Source organism: Microtus pennsylvanicus, chromosome 8, assembly GCF_037038515.1.
Source record: "Microtus pennsylvanicus isolate mMicPen1 chromosome 8, mMicPen1.hap1, whole genome shotgun sequence".
Taxonomy (NCBI): Eukaryota; Metazoa; Chordata; class Mammalia; order Rodentia; family Cricetidae; genus Microtus; species Microtus pennsylvanicus.
Window position 1 is genome coordinate 109,877,471 of NC_134586.1, and position 19,590 is coordinate 109,897,060.

At 37.6% G+C, this 19,590-nt stretch overlaps 1 protein-coding gene across 50 annotated transcripts in view; it reads left to right on the forward strand.

Annotated features, from left to right (window-relative positions):
• The window catches only part of Nrxn1 (neurexin 1), a 1,109,587-nt gene that overhangs the window by 1,044,852 nt on the left and 45,145 nt on the right, over positions 1 to 19,590 (forward strand). Inside the window, exon 1 of one of the 50 annotated variants that reach the window (XM_075984349.1) lies at positions 10,499 to 10,727. The exons of 48 other annotated variants lie outside the window; for them this stretch is intronic. In XM_075984349.1, coding sequence (XP_075840464.1) covers positions 10,695 to 10,727 — 33 coding nt within the window. In that variant the 5' untranslated portion in view covers positions 10,499 to 10,694. Of the gene's footprint in view, positions 1 to 10,498; positions 10,728 to 19,590 lie in introns of those variants that run through there. One more of the 50 variants, XM_075984348.1, reaches the window with a different exon arrangement.

The following is a 19,590-nucleotide window of genomic DNA, read 5'->3' on the forward strand; positions in this document are numbered from 1 at the left end:
ACAGATTATTTAGTTTTATGTAAGTTATTTAGTTTTAAATATGATAAATCTTTAACACTGTCTTTTTACATTCTAATAAAAATTTATTTTTTAAAATGTATTTTATTATTTGTTGGGGAAGAGGATACTCAGAGAAGCCAGAGAAGACATTGAACCCCCAGGAGCTGGAATTGCAAATGGCTCTGAGCCACCAGCTGTGGGTGCTGGGAACCTAACTTGAGTATTCTGCAAAAATAGTCAGTGCTCTTAAGAACTGCTCCATCTCTCTAGGCCTTAATTTAATTTTAAATGGAATTAAATTAAAAAAAAATTAAACTGGGCGGTGGTAGTTCACACCTTTAACCCTTGCACTGGGAAGGCAGAGGCAGGCAAATTTCTGTGAGTTTGAGGCTAGCCTGGTCTTCAAAGTGAATTCTAGAACAGCCAGAGATGTTACATAGAGAAACTGTGTCTTGAAAAACAAAAACAAAACAAAAAATTAAAATATAGATTTTTAAATAGAATCTTCATTTACTATATTTTATTCACGAACATCTATATTGATAACCTGCATAAGCAATATCATCCATTGTTTTCTTCAGCAGGTTTTAAGAGTAAGACTGTCTTAGACAAGGGTCTCTGAAGAGTGACTGCTTTACAGAAATAGTAGATTACTTACAATACATACATAACTCTGTCTTCTGTGATTCTGGACAAGTGTCCACTCATTTAGTTTAGCTCCAATTGGAGAGTGCCATGACATATCATAACATGTACGTCGAGGACAACTTGAAACAGAGCATTCTTTCCTTTTTTGTCATGAGTCCTGGGAATCAAACTCAGGTTAAACTCTAGTCATCAGACTTAATAGTGGGCTTTTGACTCCATACTATTTCACTAGCCCTACATATTCTTTTACATTGTGTGTGATGTCACTCTAGAACTTACTCTTTCATGGGAGTAGTTTCTAGAACATAATGCATTTTCTTCACTGAAGGAATGTATATTTGGTTATCATAATAACCATGCATATTGTGTGGAGCATGCACCTGGAATGTTGTTTTAACATTACATGTTGATGTGCCCCAATCACATGTGAAGTATGCTTTATATGATGTGTACTGATAATAACTTGACGTGGTTTGACATCTAAAGGAAGTGAGTAGGCTTTGCTTTGATTTGATAACAAAGAATGTAGATTCAAGTTCATCCTGTGATGACATCTTTGTCCCTAGCATCCTGATAGCCTCTCTTCAGCAGCTCAAGGGAGATAAAGTTAGCCTGGCTGATGGTATTGTGCCCCATAGAGAGTTATGCATCATGCTTGTGAGCTCCATTTGCTTTCCACATTAAGCTGTGTATGTAGCATTTATAGAAGTGGGTAAGCTCAGTGCATACTAAGGACTTCATTGATTTTTTATTGATCTCACCCGAGTTGACATACCAATTTCACTGGCACAAAGCCTGCCACTTCCTGGCAAAGTTCAGTACATCATAGACTGCATAAATCTACACATAAAATGGCAAATAAGAAAAACTTAATCTGTATTTCAAAGCTCAACATCTCAATTGAAAAGTTGAACATTTTTGGTAAGGGCTAGTGTTTCTGTGAGAACAGGGCCTGAAGTAGGATTCTGAATTTGTAAATGGTGTCCAGACTTCTCTCTTGAAGCCACATTCCTAGTCTTTTGACTTCATCTTTCAAAGTGTAGCTATGCCATACTGGTTTTGTCTATATTTCTTATGCTGGCATAAGAGCAAAAATGAAGTATAGGATGCTAGAATGAACTGAGATACAGCACATGCGTTGACTCCTGGTACGTACTTATGCAGCTCATCAGCCGGAGCTGTTTTCTGTTTCTTTCCCCTATGGCAGTGCCATGTGCTGGCTGCACTCCACGGGTGCTGTTTCACCCTGTTTCCTGTGCTAGGATTTCATTCATAAAAAGGGCTTCCTTTTAGAATGAAAGTAGACTGTTCTGCTGCCACTGTACCCAATGACCTGATTCACCACATGTCATAGAGTTTTGCAATCTACTCTCAAAAATAGATCTGCAAAACTATACAAAAATAGGTCTATGAAAAATACAAATATAAAAATGTGTGCATATTTTGAAAGGCCTATTGCATATGTTTCTAGAGTAAGGTGGACTTTCACAGTGTCGCATAAGACAGTGATGTTTATAAATACAAGGACTCGATAACTTGGGCTTAAGAATCATGTTGACCCATTCGTTCTTTCCATTTGCATAATAAGCATACTCCGAACCTAAACTATGAGCTGACTTTCCAATGATGATATTGGCCGGGCGGTGGCTGCATTTGCGCCTTTAATCCCAGCACTCAGGAGGCAGGTGGATCTCTGTGAGTTCCAGGCCAGTCTGATCTACAGAGCAAGTTCCAGGAAGCCTGAACTGAGAAATCCTGTCTCAAGAAACCAAATGAAGAAAAAAAAGAGAGAAAAGAAAAGAAAACCAAACAAATGACGAGATTGAACAAGTCTCATTTCTCTAGGTGTTAGTTATCTACAAAGAAGTGGAAAAAGAAAGACACAAACCATAAGAAATCCAGAGTTACTGGATAAGTGTTACAAAGTGCTGTGGGAACTGTGACTAACTAGCTGGCTAGAGACTTCAGGAAGGCTGTAAGAAAGAGTAGCATTTGAGCATGGTACAATATAATGTGTGGGAGTGTACCAGAAATTTCTTAAATGGGAAAGGGCACCCCAGATAGAAAAGACAACATGTTCACGCCAGAGAGGACGTAGGAGAACACAGCATCCTGGAGACAATGTGAAAATTAGAACAAGTTACTTTGAAAAGGAGTTTGGCAGATTGTCTCAAGATCTATACAAACATGTACATCTTTAGCATAGTAATCCCACTTATAGGAGCTTATGTTATGGAAAATCACAGAACAGAAAAGTTTTATTTATAATGACAGAAATACAAAATAAAAAATGGTTTATTATCTAAAAGGTACAGAATAGTTATGTAGATTACAGCACACAGTTTCATTGATCAATTCTGTTGCCCAGTTTAATAATGAGTGTTCTAAATCAATAGAAGTGTATCTATGCTATTATATTAATTTATCAAACATTGATATGTGGCTCAAAGTCCAATGATATTTGGACTCAAAGTCCAAATGCAGATGTCAGCGACAATAACAAAATGTTTCATCAAGGTGGTATGCCCGTGACTGATTTACCCTAGGTAATTTACCAGGCTATGGTCCTGTTGGTTACTAACTTAGGTAGTGTTTTCTGAGTGGATATACGTTTTCATGTATAAGAAGTGTGAGAGGACTCTCTGTTAGGAGAGATAAAGAAACTGATCATGTACCAAACACATTTTTCAATTTTTTAAAAAAACCTTTTTCAGAATCCATCTAGTCCATTGTTAAAAGTGTTATATTTTAGTAATGTGCTAGATGGTCCAGCATTGAAGACTGGTGTGACAGTGGGCCAGGAGTATGTGAGGGAGGGGAATACATATTGGAGAATGTGTCTCATTGTAAGGTACAAAACAAGCTACCTGAAAAGCATCTGGAATACATGTTACGTATGCAGTTTTATTCTCATCCTTAAAGTTAGAATTTCAAGAGAAAGTTATAAGCTAATAAAGATTAATGTAAGGTTACAAGTTGCATATGTAAAAAGTACCCTAATTCTAAGACATCTTTAGTTAGGAAAACATGAAATTAGTAATAGAAATTCTCATGAAACATGGTATGTCTTTGGGTGAAAAACTGAAATGTTCTTTTTCTCCTTGATTTTCCTTATATTAAGGTAGGACTTCATTCCCAGTTCAGGTTCCTAACCAGTTTGTTGAGATAACAAGTAAGACACTCCCTTCTCACTAAAGTGCGCATTTCCTGTGTCCTGTGTGTGTGTTTATGTTCACACCCAGGACTGGGTGGTTTTCTACAGCTACCCTTGTTGCTTTATTTTTGCTGCTCACAGCATCACTATGGTGTAAGGTTCCAACAGGCTTCCACTCACTGTGCCTTGCCTCCTGTGGATTGCTACTGAACAAATCAAGGATTTGTATTCCTTTTCCCTTTGCTACTTTCTCTTTCTCTTATGTCCTCCCCTACTCCTTGTATTTCTGATGAACTTACCCATGAACTATAGCTTTAATGATTAGTTTTTTTTCTCAATCAACCCTTAAACAGAGGTCTGTGACCTCTACTTGGGAAAGGGTATTGTCCTCCTCCACTATCTCACTAAAAGCAGTTGATACCAAGACTGATACCTGAGGTCCTCACTGTGCTTTGCATGGTGGAAGGGGGAAACTGACTCCTGATTCCTGCAAGCTGTCCTTTGACCTCTGCATGCATGTCATGGGCCACATACATACACATGCCTCGTAAACACACACACACACACCACATAGACACATAAATGTTTACAAACTCAACCAAAGATAAATCCTTTACTAGAGGCTTTTCCTAAACAATCTTGAGTCTGAAGCTCTGACACAGTCCTATGGTTCTTATCTAAGGATGCAGTTCTTGCTAACTGTGCAGACTCAAGCACTCTACATCAGAAAGACTCAATGAAACTGTCTAGCAAGCCAGACATTTAGGTTTCTTCATAGTTTTTAAGACACTGAAAATAACTATTCTAGAGCACTGAAGTTAATTTTAATTTGAAAGTTATTTATGTGTGACCTATTTTCAAGAATACAGATGTTTCTTAATCACTGTAAAGCTTAATTCCTATATAATTTAAGATATAATATAAATAGTTATACTAGTAATAAATGTAGTAAAATATAACAAAATGTTTCTCAGGGTAAAATGCGTTTGGAGAGACTGTGAGGTCACTTTTTCTTATTATTTCTGAGAATATATATATATATATATAATTACAACATGTCTTCCCTCCCTTTCCTTCCTTCAAATCTGACCATCTACCCCACAATGCTATCTTTCAAATTTGTGGCCTCTCTTTTTAGTAATTATTGTTGCATACATACATGTATATGTACTATATAACTCTAAACTCACAAATACAGCCTGATCAGGATATTATACTGTTACTTATATGTATGTTTTCAGGGTTGGCCATATATTTTTGCTTCTTCAATACCTATATGGGGCTAGGGGTGGCTCTGTCAGTAAAAAGTGCCTGCGGCTTAAGCAGGAGAATCTGAGAATGAGTCTCCAGCAATGATGCCAACAGCAGGCATGGCAGCATGTGCCTGCAGTCCCAACACTAGGAGGAAAGAGTCAGGGTAGTCAGGATGTGCTCCAGGTGCAGTGAAGAAGCAGTTCAAAATACCAGACAGAGCATGATTAAGGAAGATACCCGGTATCAATCTCTGGCCTTGTGCACATATGTACATGCCATACACATATGTATACAGCTATACACACATGTACACAGTCATACACACATGTACACAAATCACACACATGTGCGCTCACATACATACACACAAATACATAAAATATCAGTATCAAAGAAAGCTAAAAGGCAAGAATAGAGAGGAAGGAAGCACTGGTCTATAGAATTTTATTCACTTAGCTCTCAATCGTTCCCTTATCTGTAAAACACACCTATGGGTGTTTAGTTAGTAGATGAGAGAACTTTAGTCATCTTTTGTTCCTCAAACAAGGGTTGCACTATAACCGAGGAAAGGAAGCCAAAACTAATAATAAATGTGCATAAAGACAGTCTGCTGTGATGTTCCCACCAGTTCTATTTTCCCCTCTCGTGAAAAACGAAAAGGTTCCAAAATAATTCCTTGCATGATATTGTCTCTCAATGGAAAACTTACTTCCTGACATATGTCTTTCAAAAAGTCATCTATGCATCCCACTTCCTGTTCATGATGACTACAGAGTGGCAATTTACATTTTCACAAGAGTATCTGCAGATCCTTAAATTCTTCTAAAAGGAAAATTCTTGGGAACTCAGCACAGTGGCTCATGTTGGTAATCCAAGCACCCAGGAAGCTGAAGGGGGGAGACTTTAAGGTTGGTGGTCACCTTGGGCTGCAGAGAGAGTTCCAGGCTCACCTGAGCTACAGATCTTGTCCCCCACAAGACAAAATTAAAATATAAATATACTGAAGCATACCATTTTGTATTTCTTAACCTACAGACATTCATTTGAATATTTCGGAGGTCTTGCTCTTCTTTCTCAACAGCAGAGGCTTTGGGGGCCTTAATTTCTCGTCAGTGCCATATGGGCAGATACTTGTAAATGGAGAGGGCGGGTGGAGGGCCTATCCTGCCTCTTACTTGACGTCAACTTCTCCCTGTCCTAAAATGCCACTCTGGTTAATAGTTGTTCATTTAAAAATTTTCTGTGACTACATTTCTTTATTATTCAAGGTTAGGCCATACCCTGGTACATGTGTGGACATTAGACAACAACTTGAATGAGTCTGTTTTCTACCATGTTGGTAGAACTCAGGTGATCAGGCTTCGTGGCAAGAGCCTTTATCCACTGATCTACATTGCCTTTCTCTCTCTGCCTCTCTCTCTCTCTCTCTCTCTCTCTCTCATTCTCTCTCTCTCTCTCTCTCATTCTCTCTCTCTCTCTCTCTCTCTCTCTCTCTCTCTCTCTCTCTCTCTGTGTGTGTGTGTGTGTGTGTGTGTGTGTGTGTGTGTGTGTGTGTGTGTGAAGGACCTTGAACAGTATCAACATTGTGTTGATCCATACTCTGATGCTAGTAGCATTTAATTTAAGCCAAACTTCAAACTTTGCACCAAAGTTTGATGTACACAAAAAGGGGCTGAACTATTTGAGCTACAAAAGCTGGAGGAGTTGTGAAAATCCATCAGCTTGCAAAGAAACCTGACAAGCAGTATCACCCCCACACAACAGTTTGTTATGATACCCACGGGTCTTGGGCTTTTCTTTATAGCTATTATCTTTTAGGATTTTGCTCACAGAAAGGGAAGGGGGCAGAAAGAAGAGCCAGACTTCATTCCTGGAAGTTGTTCTTATGAACAAGAGTTCTAATGTGACTTGAAGTTGCTCTGCTTGCTGGGTTATTTGGGAGCTAAGTCCCGCTACACTGACCATGACCATTTCAGGCTTGAAAAAGCATGGGCACTAACATGACATGAGTGGAGGCGAAAAAGAGAAAGAAGCTGAAGCCTGTCCTGAAAACTCTGTCTTCCATAGCCTTGTTTATGCATGAAGCAATTCAGTGAAGTGTAAGGACGAGAAACAAGGGCCACTTCTGAGAGAAAATAAAGGCATTCTGCCTTTTCTGCCACCCATACTGCAGGGCAGTTTGTGATAGTCTCTGCTTACTGTCTCCTTCCCATTCCTGCCTCCAAGTATTTTTCAAATAGCCTAAGAATTTTATTTTGAGGATGAGAAGAGTCCTTATACCCTTCATATTACCTCTCATCCAGTCCTGTGCTGTATCTGACCACACACATAAAAATACAAATATAATGGGAAGGCACAGAACTCAAGTCATTGGTATTTGTATTATAAATCCAAGTAAAATAATTTCTCACTTTACTGTAATAAAAAGAAAATCTATGAAGCTTTGAGAAAATTGGAGCAAACTGGCCCTGGTGCCCTGTTACCATGTTTTCCATTGACTCCCAGGTCCTCAAACGTTGAATTGTCCTCTGCTCTCATGCTCACTCAGTTCTTTCCAGAACTGGCCTAATCCAACCCTCTTCATTTACTTCACTGCATCTTGATAATATAAATCACAATATACAATTTAAATATTTTTTGGTAGAAGATAAAATAAAAATGCTTGGTGTTTAGAGCATGCCTTCTTATCATGGTACTATTGCGATTTGGGGCCAGATTCTGTGCTGTGGAAGGTGCTTCTGCATCCTGCATCACTAGATAACAGCTAGAGTTATAATAGCCTCCAGTTGTATCAAACAGAAAATGCCCTTTTATCCTTGAATATCCAGTCTGGGGTAGGGAGACAGAAGGAGGGCAGAGTCACCAACATAAGTAACTGGTTTGTGATAATTTGGGATTAAAAACAAATCCTCAAGAAATCATCAACCCTTGATGAACTTTAGTCAATCCATTTGTTTTTAATCTCATATCTCTTAAAGTTATAGAAATCTAGGTAGAAACAAAGAATGAAGATTAATATCTATAAACTTAAGTTCTAGATTTTGGAAATAAACATGTCAGGTGGAGAACACAATAAAATTGATTTTTTTGTCTTTGTGCACTTATCATTATTGTTTTTATGGAATATTTTCTTGCCTTTAAAGAAGTAGTAACATCCTAAAATGCAATTCAAGTTTCTCTCTGCATCTTCTTGATAGTTGTATCCAGCTAGAAACCAATATAAAACTGGCTGATTCGACAGTCTGGATAAACAGACAAATTCTTGACATCACATCTTTTTTCATTCCTACCTGTAAGAATCAAAGGCACTTTAGATTAACTGCCATTACATTTTTTAGCTGTTAACCCATGCATGATAGCACTGGTGATGAAGCCTGGAAGTGATGGGAACTGTGGGGGTCTTCACACAGTCAAACCTCAATCTTCCATGCATCCCCACTGTTTTCCCTGGCATAAAAAGAGAGCCACTTTTCTCTCTCATTCCTCTCCTTTACCCTCAATATTTTCCCTCAAAGCATCTACCCATCATGTTCTTCAGAACCTAAAGGAACACTAGTATCATTATTTTATTTAGCCAATTGCCTTTAAATGACAAAGTAAATAATATATGCAGTTGATGAAAGTGTACAAAATGGAAAATGATTAAACTATATGTCATTTCCCTTTTTGACTTCGGTCTCCTTTCTCAGATAAACCTGTATTACTGGACATGTTATGTCTTTGTAAAAATATACATGTATGCCACTTGTATGTGTGTGTAAGATTGTGGACATGCAGCCTTTAAATTTTGTGCCTTCTATTTCAAATGGCAGTATACCTTAGGAATATCTTCATTTAAGCATGTATAAACATCATGTTATATTTTACAGTTGCAGAGTATTTCCCTGTGAGTCTCTACTGTCACTTGCATGATCGATTCATTATCAATGACTCAAACAGGTTTCTGGTATAACTAAAGCAATGCTACTTTGTAGTGAGCAGATGTGATGCTGAGGTTTGGTGGTGATTATTTGGTTTCTACTTTTGTTTTAAAGGAATAGAATCTTATTGTCAAGGGCTATGCTGCTATTAAACAAAGAGGTGAAATCCATGTATCAATCACAAGACAACACATTTGGAGAAACTGAGAAGTGCGCCGTTATTTTTTCATAGCTGATGCTAAATAAAGGAAAGAGGGAAGACACGTGCAGAATTTATCACAGGGCTCCAAATTTCAGGAATGTCCTATATAAATGATAATCAGTGAACAATTAGAGATTTTAGCAATTTCAAGCTCAGTCACTGTTTACTGTGACCGTGTTCCTATTACTATTTATCCTCAGATTCACTTTTTCTAAATATCGTTGGGTGACTCTGAAAAGGATTTGAAATGCATGAATATTACTAAAACCAGGAATAAAACATAATTTTAAAAGTTCCTATGGCATTCTCTTATGTAATTTTATTTCTAAAGATATTTCAATATTTTAGAGCTTTTGTTTCTTAAGTCTTCATGGTACTGCCATTTGAGAAAATACCACAATCTCCCCTTTTTTTGCACATCATCAAAATGTGAAGCACTGTGTATACTGTGTTCCTATTTTAGTGTGGTAGCAGATGTGTTAGGGACAGGTTTCCATATGGTATTCCAGGTGTGCAGCTTTTATTTAGCAAATAATTATTTTAAATTCCAGAGGAAAGGCTAATGATAATAATAGCAGCAGTAGTAGTAGTGGAGATACATATTTACATTTTATTGCTAGCTAACACATTTGTTCTTAAGAATTAGGGTAACAAGATATGAGCCTCCTGCTTGTTTGTTTTTATTTTTAATGATCAATCAAATGACATATTTATTGATTCTTCAGCTTTAAAAGGAAGAGTTCTAATGGACAAAAAGAACAAGGTATTTCTTGAGGTTGCATAATTGCACTCACAAAAAAAAAATCACTCCATAAAAACATTCATAGTAAATATAACATTATATTCTGGGGGGAGGGGTGCCATTCATTGACTTAGAAATAAAATTATAATTACAGTTATAAAGCTTTGGAGAGAGTCTTGTATAAAAAGCGCAACATAATAATTGTAGTTTAAGGCTTCTAATTTAATACGAGGCAAAAATATGGCAATTATCTGAAGGAAAGCAAGTAGGAGATAAGGTCCGAGATGTTGAAGAAAACATTTCCTCTTCTAACTGCTTATCATGTGGATTGGAAAGAATTATAGACGAAAAGCCCCTGCGCGTGTGAGCACAGGGATTAAAGGCAGCACTGCATGCACCCCTTGAGTCCTGAAGCAAATTAAACAGCAGTGGCTGCCTGGACTTTTTGAGCGGGGCGCCGCGGGCTGGGCTGTGTACTAACAGCCTCCTCAACTGCAGACGGAACTGCAGCATCCCTTCCTGCAGTAGCACGCCAACCATTGGCTTCTCCGTGACACGTGACTGATAGAGCCTTTTCTGTGTCTTTTCTCGCCCGTCTGAGTGCAGGGCACTGATAGGCCAGGCTGATGCGCAGGCAATTTATCATCTTGATCTCCCACTGAGTCAGGGAGCTCTCCTGTCACCAGTATTGATTTCCGAGGATGGACTAAATTTCCTAGGATTTCCATTAAGAATTAAGAAAAAGCTCTAAGCACGCAGGGTAGCCAGACAGACATGGATATGAGATGGCACTGTGAAAACTCGCAGGTAGCTTCTTCTCTCCCAGCCGCTAAGCACAGCTTAGTCCGGCAGCATGCAGGGTTTAAGATACCAGAAGCTTAAAATCAATAAGAATGGAAATACGAGCAGGCTCATTCGGATGAACTGATTTTAAGATTTCTATGAGAATGTTTCTTCTTGGAGATTGCATGCCAAAAATTTGCACGCTGTATATGAACTGTAGAGAGATTTTAAATTTGGAAATGTCCTTAAACCCTGAGCATGGTTGCTTCTAGTTTTGTCTGCTGCTTTTCTGTGAGCTTCAGAGTTTTTTTTCCAGCATGCTTATGGCAAAAACAAGCAAAACTTGTGTTTGTGTGTGTGTCTGTCTGTCTGTATGTTTGTATGTGTTAACTTGAGCCAAGTAAAAGCATGAATAAACGCTCCTTTCAATACTTAACCAGACTGCTTTATTACTGTTAATGATTTGGTGAAAATGTTGTCTAAATATGCTTATATTCTGGCCGTGCATGCTTTTGCGGCACAGTGAGATTTTTTTTACCGGGAATTCACAAGGAGTTGTGTCTGAATTATATGCTTGTTGGGTAACAGAAAATGTATTACTGGTCAGTGATTAAACTTAACTATTATAAGTATTTCCTGATGATAGAATTTGAGTAACATTTTTATCACGCCTGCTTAGTTAAGAAATATCTGTGTTGGATAATGGAAGTGTTGATGCTTATGAAATACTAACTTTGTTTATTTCAAAGATAGCAAGATATTAATCTCTAGAAATGCTTCCTAAATGCAAGAACTAGGAGCGTGTTCTGAAATAATTTATCTAGGCATAGGATTCTAAAAATTGCTGTTTATGGATTATGCAAGAGTGTGTGCGTGTGTATGTAGGGGTGTGGGGTATGTTTTGTGTGTGTGTGTGTGTGTGTGTGTGTGTGTGTGAGAGAGAGAGAGAGAGAGAGAGAGAGAGAGAGAGAGAGAGAGAGAGAGAGAGAGAGAGAGAGAATATGCCTTGAGGGATTGTCTGATATTCTTCTAGCTAGTCCTGGCTCTTGTTAGGAGCAAAAATGCCTTGGCATTCAAGCATTCCCAAGACCCATGGGAATCCGAGCTAGCAGAAGCTCAAGGCTGTCCAGATGGGACTTGCATGCTTGGCAGGGAGTGGAGACAATAGGTGGGGGTGGAGCAGATGGAAGACAGAAGGGATTGCACATTAGCGAAGACTGGGGGTGGGGTGGGGAGAAAGAGTTTTAGCTTCCTGGTGAAGGAAGCCTGGTGTCTTTTCATGGGAACTTCTGACTGCCTCTTCTTTTAATTACAAGGCAGGATATCATTTCTGTGGTGACAGCTATTTTAAATTCAGTAGCCTCTGCTGCTTAGACAGGGAAGAAGATCCATGAATACAAGTTACTGTACCAGATTATAAATGGTGCTTTGCCTATATGTTGTTTGTGATTTTTTTGTCTTTATCATGTTAAGAAAAATAGGAGGAAAATTCAAATCAAGTTTGTACTCTTTGAGTTGGACATCTAAATGGAAATGTGTATGTTACTATTAAATATGTTTACCAGACCTTGGGTGGAGCATTTATAGTGTTACCAAAATGTTGTCTATTGAGTCAGTACTGGAAATAGTGACAGCCTATGATAAATTACTATGCCATTACTGCTTACTTTGAACTTTTACATCAACGTACATATCTATGTAGAAATATGTCCGACTAGTTTATTTAGGGCCCTCTTCATTTTATCCCAGTGACTGGGGGTTTCAATGACCAATTGAAATCCTGAAATGAAATAAATCTATTAGCATTCTCCATCCAGCTTTCTGTCACTCCTGGCCACACAGCTTTGCCCCCCAAAAGGCATATGACAAGGGCAGGATGCAAATCAACTTATTTCCAAAATCTCAGATTTTATTTTACTTTTTTTAAATCTCAGATTTTAATGATCCTTGTAAATCCAAGTAATAACTCTATTTATAAGTACAAATGAATTTGATCCAAATCATGTCCTGAAAATTCAAATTAAATTTAAAATAGATACATATTTTTTCCACGGGTCCTTCAGAGCTAACTGGTTTATCATTTAGATGGAGCTTCTTACAAATAGGATTTCTTTTTTCCAAGGGAGTTTTACCAGGTTGTAGGTGTCTGTGGTCTTACCTTTGAATCTTTGGCATTGCAAGCAAAGAATCATTATCTAAGAAAGATAATGGAAACCCTGAGCTTTGCTATTGAAGATTATTGGTCTCTTAAACTGTATTTAGATAATTTATAGCACTTTTTTTTTCCAGAAGCTGAAGACAAAAGCTGATTCTTTATCATCACCCTATCTCTTTTCCTTTATGCCCTATCCTTAGAAAGGAATGGTTCTTCATTTGTCAAATTCCCTCTAACATTCCTAGAAAGAAACAAGAGTCAGGACACAGAAAGTGGGACAGAGATTTCTCTTTTGGTGTGCTAATTGCTGTAAATTAAACAAAATGACCCAGTGATAAAGGGTGGAATTTCCAAGCACTTGGGAGGAAGTGGAGGGATTAGCAAATTTGAGCTAGCCTGAGTTTCAGAGTGAGTTCAAGGCCAACTAGGGATTCAGAGTCCACCAGTCACATAACTAATCAATCAATCCATCAATTAAAAACAGCACAAACTCTAAAATCATATTTGGTAAATGATTCCATTTGCATTTGGATTTATCTGCCAAGCAAATTTCTTACTGAGACATGAATCAGGGAAATGCTTATGTGTTATTAAATCATTAGTGGTGCAGTATTACATATTTAAGACATTGGAGGCACTGATACTGTTGTTACTGTCTCTGCTTGTTCCATATACCCTTTAACTTAGGAAATGGGCTCACCCCACAGCTTCGGGATACACTCACAAACCACAGGTGAAATCAATGAACTCTATGACAGATGTTGGTTTGTGGGAAAAGCCCCCATAACTTATAATTTCTAGTTTTCAAGTAGGAAACGGAAACATGTAGTTCAGAGCCATAAGCATTTGGCAAAATTGGTTAAAGACTAGGTACACATGTTCCTCCACTTAGCAAATGACTTATTGAAACAACATTTTCTCTTTTAGATTTATTTATTTTATATGCTATGTACTTTTTTTTACCTGCCTGCATATATTATACATCCCTTGCCTGCCTGGTGCCCATACAGAGCATTAGGTCTCTCAAATTGAAATTACAGGTGATTGTGAGCTTGGAATTGAACCCAGGTCCAGTGTCTGCTCTCCAGCCCAGAAACAACATTCTGTGTTATCCAAAGCAGTGCTCTTACCTAATGTCATACCACCCTTAAATCAGCCAATCTCATCCAATTCTGTGTTCTTAATTTTGGTGTTGTGTGCATTAGCATAATCCATAGGTGAGCTATGTGTTGAATAAATAACTATTACCAGACAAAGATATATATATATATATATATATATATATATATATATATATATATATATAATCCTGTCTTCATTTTTACCTTCCACCTTTCTTTGCTTCTTAGTATTTATTTCTCTGTGGTTTTTCCAACAATTCATGGGCTCAAAAGCTTTTTGGTCAGAAAACTGATATGTTACTTACCCCAGAACTCAAAGTTGCCAGTTATAGACAACACAGCGGTTGTTAATTTAGTAGTGTTTCATGAAACTATATTCTTTTCTATAAGTAACCTTTGAATTTCTCTGATTTCTACCAAGGTTGCCATTATCCTACCTAAACAACTGATTACACTTTCTGCTGTCCTATTTACTGTTAGCAAGCTGCTGATATTTGATATCCTGAATGCCTCCGTTCTGCCCTATTCGCTCTCACATGTGGAACAGAAGCTAAGCACAGTACTCTGGAGGAGGCAAGCAATCTCCATTATTTAAAATAATTGGAGAAAGTCACAGACAGTTATAGATCCATGGATATCTCCAGAGCTTGTTAGGAGATTCAGTGCAGAAAGAGTCAGAACAAATGGCCACTGAACAGAATCCAGACTCTCCGGAATATTTTTTTATCTTTGTGCTGTAAATTACACAATTACCATCACACATTTTTACTTGCTCCTCAACTTTTCAGCTCCATTTGGAATCAGTTAGCTAGCCATTAGTAACTCTTCTAGAACTGTATCTCAAAACTCAATGATTTGTTTATTCCAACATCATTTTTGATCTTCAGGTGAAGCAGAAATTATTTTCTTAATGCCAGAAAGTCTCAAATATTTTCTCACTATTTCTCCAAAACCATGTGATGCTCTCTTTTCAATAAATCATCCGTTACTTCAAATGTCCTTAATTTAAAGATAAAAAATGTAGTAGTGGTGGGCACATTGGATAATATTTTAACAAAGCTAGAGAGTTCCCAGCAAAATCAGACCTGAAATCTGATTACCTCATCTCAGTTACTGTTGCTTTTTAAAAGATATTCTGTTGGCTTTAAGTGTATTATTTCAAGTTTCTGACCAAAAATATGTTGATATATGTTTACATTATAGTAAATCTGTGGATTAAATGGGGTTTAGGAGTACTGGAAATACCTTTGACTGGCTGACTTCCTAGCAGTCTTTCACTCTGAACATTCTCCTAGAGCACATTCAAAGACAAAATAACTGTTGCTATCAGTTAGTGACACAGCATATGTGCCTAGTAGGTGTGCCAGTCATGTGTGCCTAGCAGGTGTGCCTGCCTGGCATGTGTACCTAGCATGTGTGATGGCTTCAATTTGATACCCAGCACAGGGGTGGGGGAAGGCGAACAACCTGTAGTCATAGTACATAAAAGTATACATTACATACATGTCGGCATATATTTATGATAAGGTGTGTAATCTTATCATATAGTGTCACTTTTACTATTTAATAAAAGTGCTTATTTATGGTCAGTTCAATTTTTCACAGAATTTATCTTTCTTAAATTTGTACTTTGCAGTTGCAAAATAATTGCTTCAAAAAATCAATCCTCATTTTTCCATGTATAAACGAGCTATATGCATAAGTAAATGTGTTCTCACCCTCTGTGACGATGTGTTAACAGTCACTGTTTTCACTTACACATGCAATGTTTTCCAGTAGCACCACCTTTGAGTGGATTACCTTTCCATTAGGCTTGTTATAGTGCAGTATCTTTAAGTTCAATGTAGTGTTATGAAATGTGTGTCCATAAACAGCATTGCTAGATATGTAGCTGCTAAAATAGTAGGCCCAAAGATGTATGTAACGAGTGAGAAGTTGGGTCAAGGAATAACAATTTGGGGGTTGTCTAGGCATTGTCTTTCCTTTATGATGAGATTCCCACTATAATACATCACAATGGCTAAGTTCTCATCACAAGGGTTCTTCTACATCTGTTTGTCATGATTTGTGAAAATATCTACTGGGTGATTTATCTGTACAAAAACTTTGCTAGGTATCATTAGTGACTGGATAGAAAGTAAGGTACTTGCTGTCTTTCTAGTTCACTTGACTAGTCAGGACAAATACAACACCAGAAAAAAGCTGGAGGCTCATCCACCTGATACACCCTGGAGTATCAGCTAATGGGAAAGTGTTTCTGATTGTCTGACCATTCTTTTGCTTAAAGAAAGAGTTAACTGTCGGTTAAAGAGAGACTAGCTAGTGTTATTCTGCTATAAATTTTTAAGCACTCCTAGTTATATGATCACACAAGGAAAAATAATGCAAGATCAGATAAAATCAGGTGGCTGTGTATCCCCTTAGTATTATCCAAGTGTATAGCTCAGTTGTAGAATGCTTCTCTTCAATGTGCAAGGCCCTAGGATCAATGCTCAGAAGCAGCAGCAGAGGAAGGAGAAGAGGAGAAGGGAAAGGAGCAGGAGGAGGAGAAGGAATTATCATACAAAATAATTATTTTTAAAACTGTTAGATTAGGTGCAAATTATAAATATCTTGGGCCTGAAGGTAAATCAAATCTGCTTGTGAATGAGTCCAGCACATTTCCAGTGTGGCCGAGTGTGTTTTGGTCTCGAGTTCATCGTTTCCTTTAGAGGATGGGAGAATGGATGGAAGGAGGGGTACAATGCTGGCACCAGCCTTGAGTTGAAGTGACAGCACACAGAGCCTACACACGTTACTGGAATGATTATCAGTGGTATTATTTCCTCAATAAGCATTTCTGTTTAGAATACTGATTATGGCACATTACATGCACAATTCACTTCAACCACAGTTTAGTATGAAATATTAAACTGAATAGTTCTTGATTGTTTTGCAAAATCCCAAGCTGGAAAAGAAGTAAACTTGAGATGTTGTTAAGGACACCCATGGCAATCAAGTTTTCCTAGATTCCCAAATTTGTCATTTACATGGAGGCAATATGATAACAATCACTATTATTTGTTAGTTACTTTCTATTGCTGATAAAAGACCCACCAAATGCAGCTTCGGGAGGTAGGGCTTTTATGGTTTACATAATCACATTTCATCACTGAGGGAAGTCAAGGCAGGAATTCAAGCATGGTAGCACCTGGAAACAGGAACCACAACAAAGACATAGCCGAATGCTGTTGCTGCCTTGTTCTCATGGCTTGCTCTGACTGCGTCCTTATGTGACCCAGGACTACTTCTCCATGGTGACACTGGTCATGGTGGACTGTATTTCTCTCATAATTGAGAAAATGCTCCATAGACTTGCCTACAGTCCCAGTTTGATGAAGAGATTTTCTCAATTAAAGATCCCTTTCACAGGTGTCAAGTTTTCTAAAGACCTCATTTTTAAAAGGAGTCTCCTGGTGCAGTAACAAAATAAATATTGATTTCAACTTATCTCCCTCTACCTAACAAGTCCATAAACATGTGTCAAGTCTGCACTGTGTGGGAAGAGATATGAATGAAGACATGAAGATTTAGTGTAAGGAGCCTAAGAAAACCAGGCACCTGATTGACACAGAGCTCTAAAATGCAAGGATAATCTGAAAATATGCCATTCAAGCAAGAATATGTTTTATCCCTATAAATATAAAAATTATGGATTCACACTTTAATGGTTGCCCTTGTGAATGTATCTGAGTCTTTAAAAAACATAACACATACAAAATTTCATAGGAGATGGGAATGGTGGTACATGCCTTTAATTCCAGCACTCAGGATGCAGATGGATCTTTGAGTTCAAGGCCAGCCTGGGCCACATAAAGAGTTCCAGGCCAACTGGGCTGACATGAAGAGACACTGTGTCTAAATAATAAGTAAAGAATAGAATGAAAACACCATAGTTCACCAAATTGTGTGTAATATCTAGAAGTTAATTAAATCATTGCATTTCCTTTACCTCTTTAATCTAAAAACACATGGTAATTGTACTAATTTAAGATTATAAACGTGTGATGAAACATTGTTTCCCTTCATCTGTCACCTCACTTGCCGGTACTACTTCACAGTGATAAGTGATTTCTAGAAATAATTCCATTTTCTACCTTTTACTAAGTGTCAGGAGACTATGCTGGGAGGTTTTAGTGTGATAGTAGTTTGATTTTCAACATTAGTTGAGAGAATACTAGTTTCGTGGCTGCTCAGAATTTCCACTAGGAATAATGGACTGAAAAAGTTTTAGGTGTAAACATAATTAACAGAGAAGACCTTTCCATTAAAGACTGTTTTCCCCCTTCTTTATGTTTTAAGTATTGATTTTATTCTTAGTTTTGTCTCGGAATCTTTTCTCTCTTTTTGTTCTGGTTCATCTACATTACGCTCAGCTCTCTCTTCTAAAGTTCCTATCTACTCTTACAGCCACTTTGGATTCCCCAGACATTCTACAGGTAACAATGTGAACAGGTTACTTGTGGGAGGGAGCATACCTAATTTGTAAACATTTTTTTTCAGTTGATTAAGGCAATAAAGTGTTCCATGGAAGGTTCTACAGCAATTGAAAAACCACCTACAGCTATTTTTTGTGCTTGATCTCCTCCTTGTTAAGGTGCAACATAAATAACGACGTTAACACTTGACGATTTTAGAATATGGGGAAAGGTCTTCTAAGAAAGAGTCTTTTAAACTGTAGTTTTGGAAGCATGAATGGCTTTTCATGTTATTAAATCACCCTGCTTAAGTTTGCATCTGGCATTTTCTTACTGAATTTTTGTCTTTGTTTTGTGTGGATAATTCACTCATGGCCCTAATTAGATGCAAAACTGGTTTCTGCATTTTTACAATGAAGAGGACACAGGCTTATTAGCATTCTGCCTGTGAGCCTGCTGGATGTAAGGGAGCTGATGATGTGGTGTACTAGAAACTCTCAACAGGAAAAGCAGCAGAAGGGAGGGCATCTTCTCAGCAAAAGAGGAAAAAAAAACACAGGATGTGTTCATGAAAATCAAGCTTTTTTTTTTTTTTGAAAAACAGAGGACTGTATTTCTCTTCTGCCTATGCTTTTTGTCTTTCTGAACTTCCACTTTGCTGAGACTGTGATATTATTTTGATTCTATTTTTTCAGACAATGGACTCCAAAATAACTTAATTATTCATTATAAGCAAAAGCATTTATTCCCATGTATCACAAACACTGATACTGTTCCTTTCTGCTGTTCCTAATAAGAACCTTGTAGTGTAAAATCGGAGGCCAAATGTACGAAATCATCACCCAAGTGATGTGTGCCTACTCTTTGTAGTATCAGGCCTTGTATCAATAAATGTTTTCTAAAATGAAGGACTAAATGTTGCTTCTAATAGGAGAGAAAGGAAAGTGATAACACAGGAAACAGAGAGCACAGGCCAAGGAGCTGAGCCAGGGTGGATAAAGGATCATGATGGACAGATTTTAAAAATGACAGCAGAGATACTCAGAAAACAAGACTTTGTAAACATTCATTTTTCTATAAACACTCATAAAAGAAACTAGGTCTGAACTCATAAAAAGAGTATGTAGGACAAATTATTTTTACGGACATTCCCT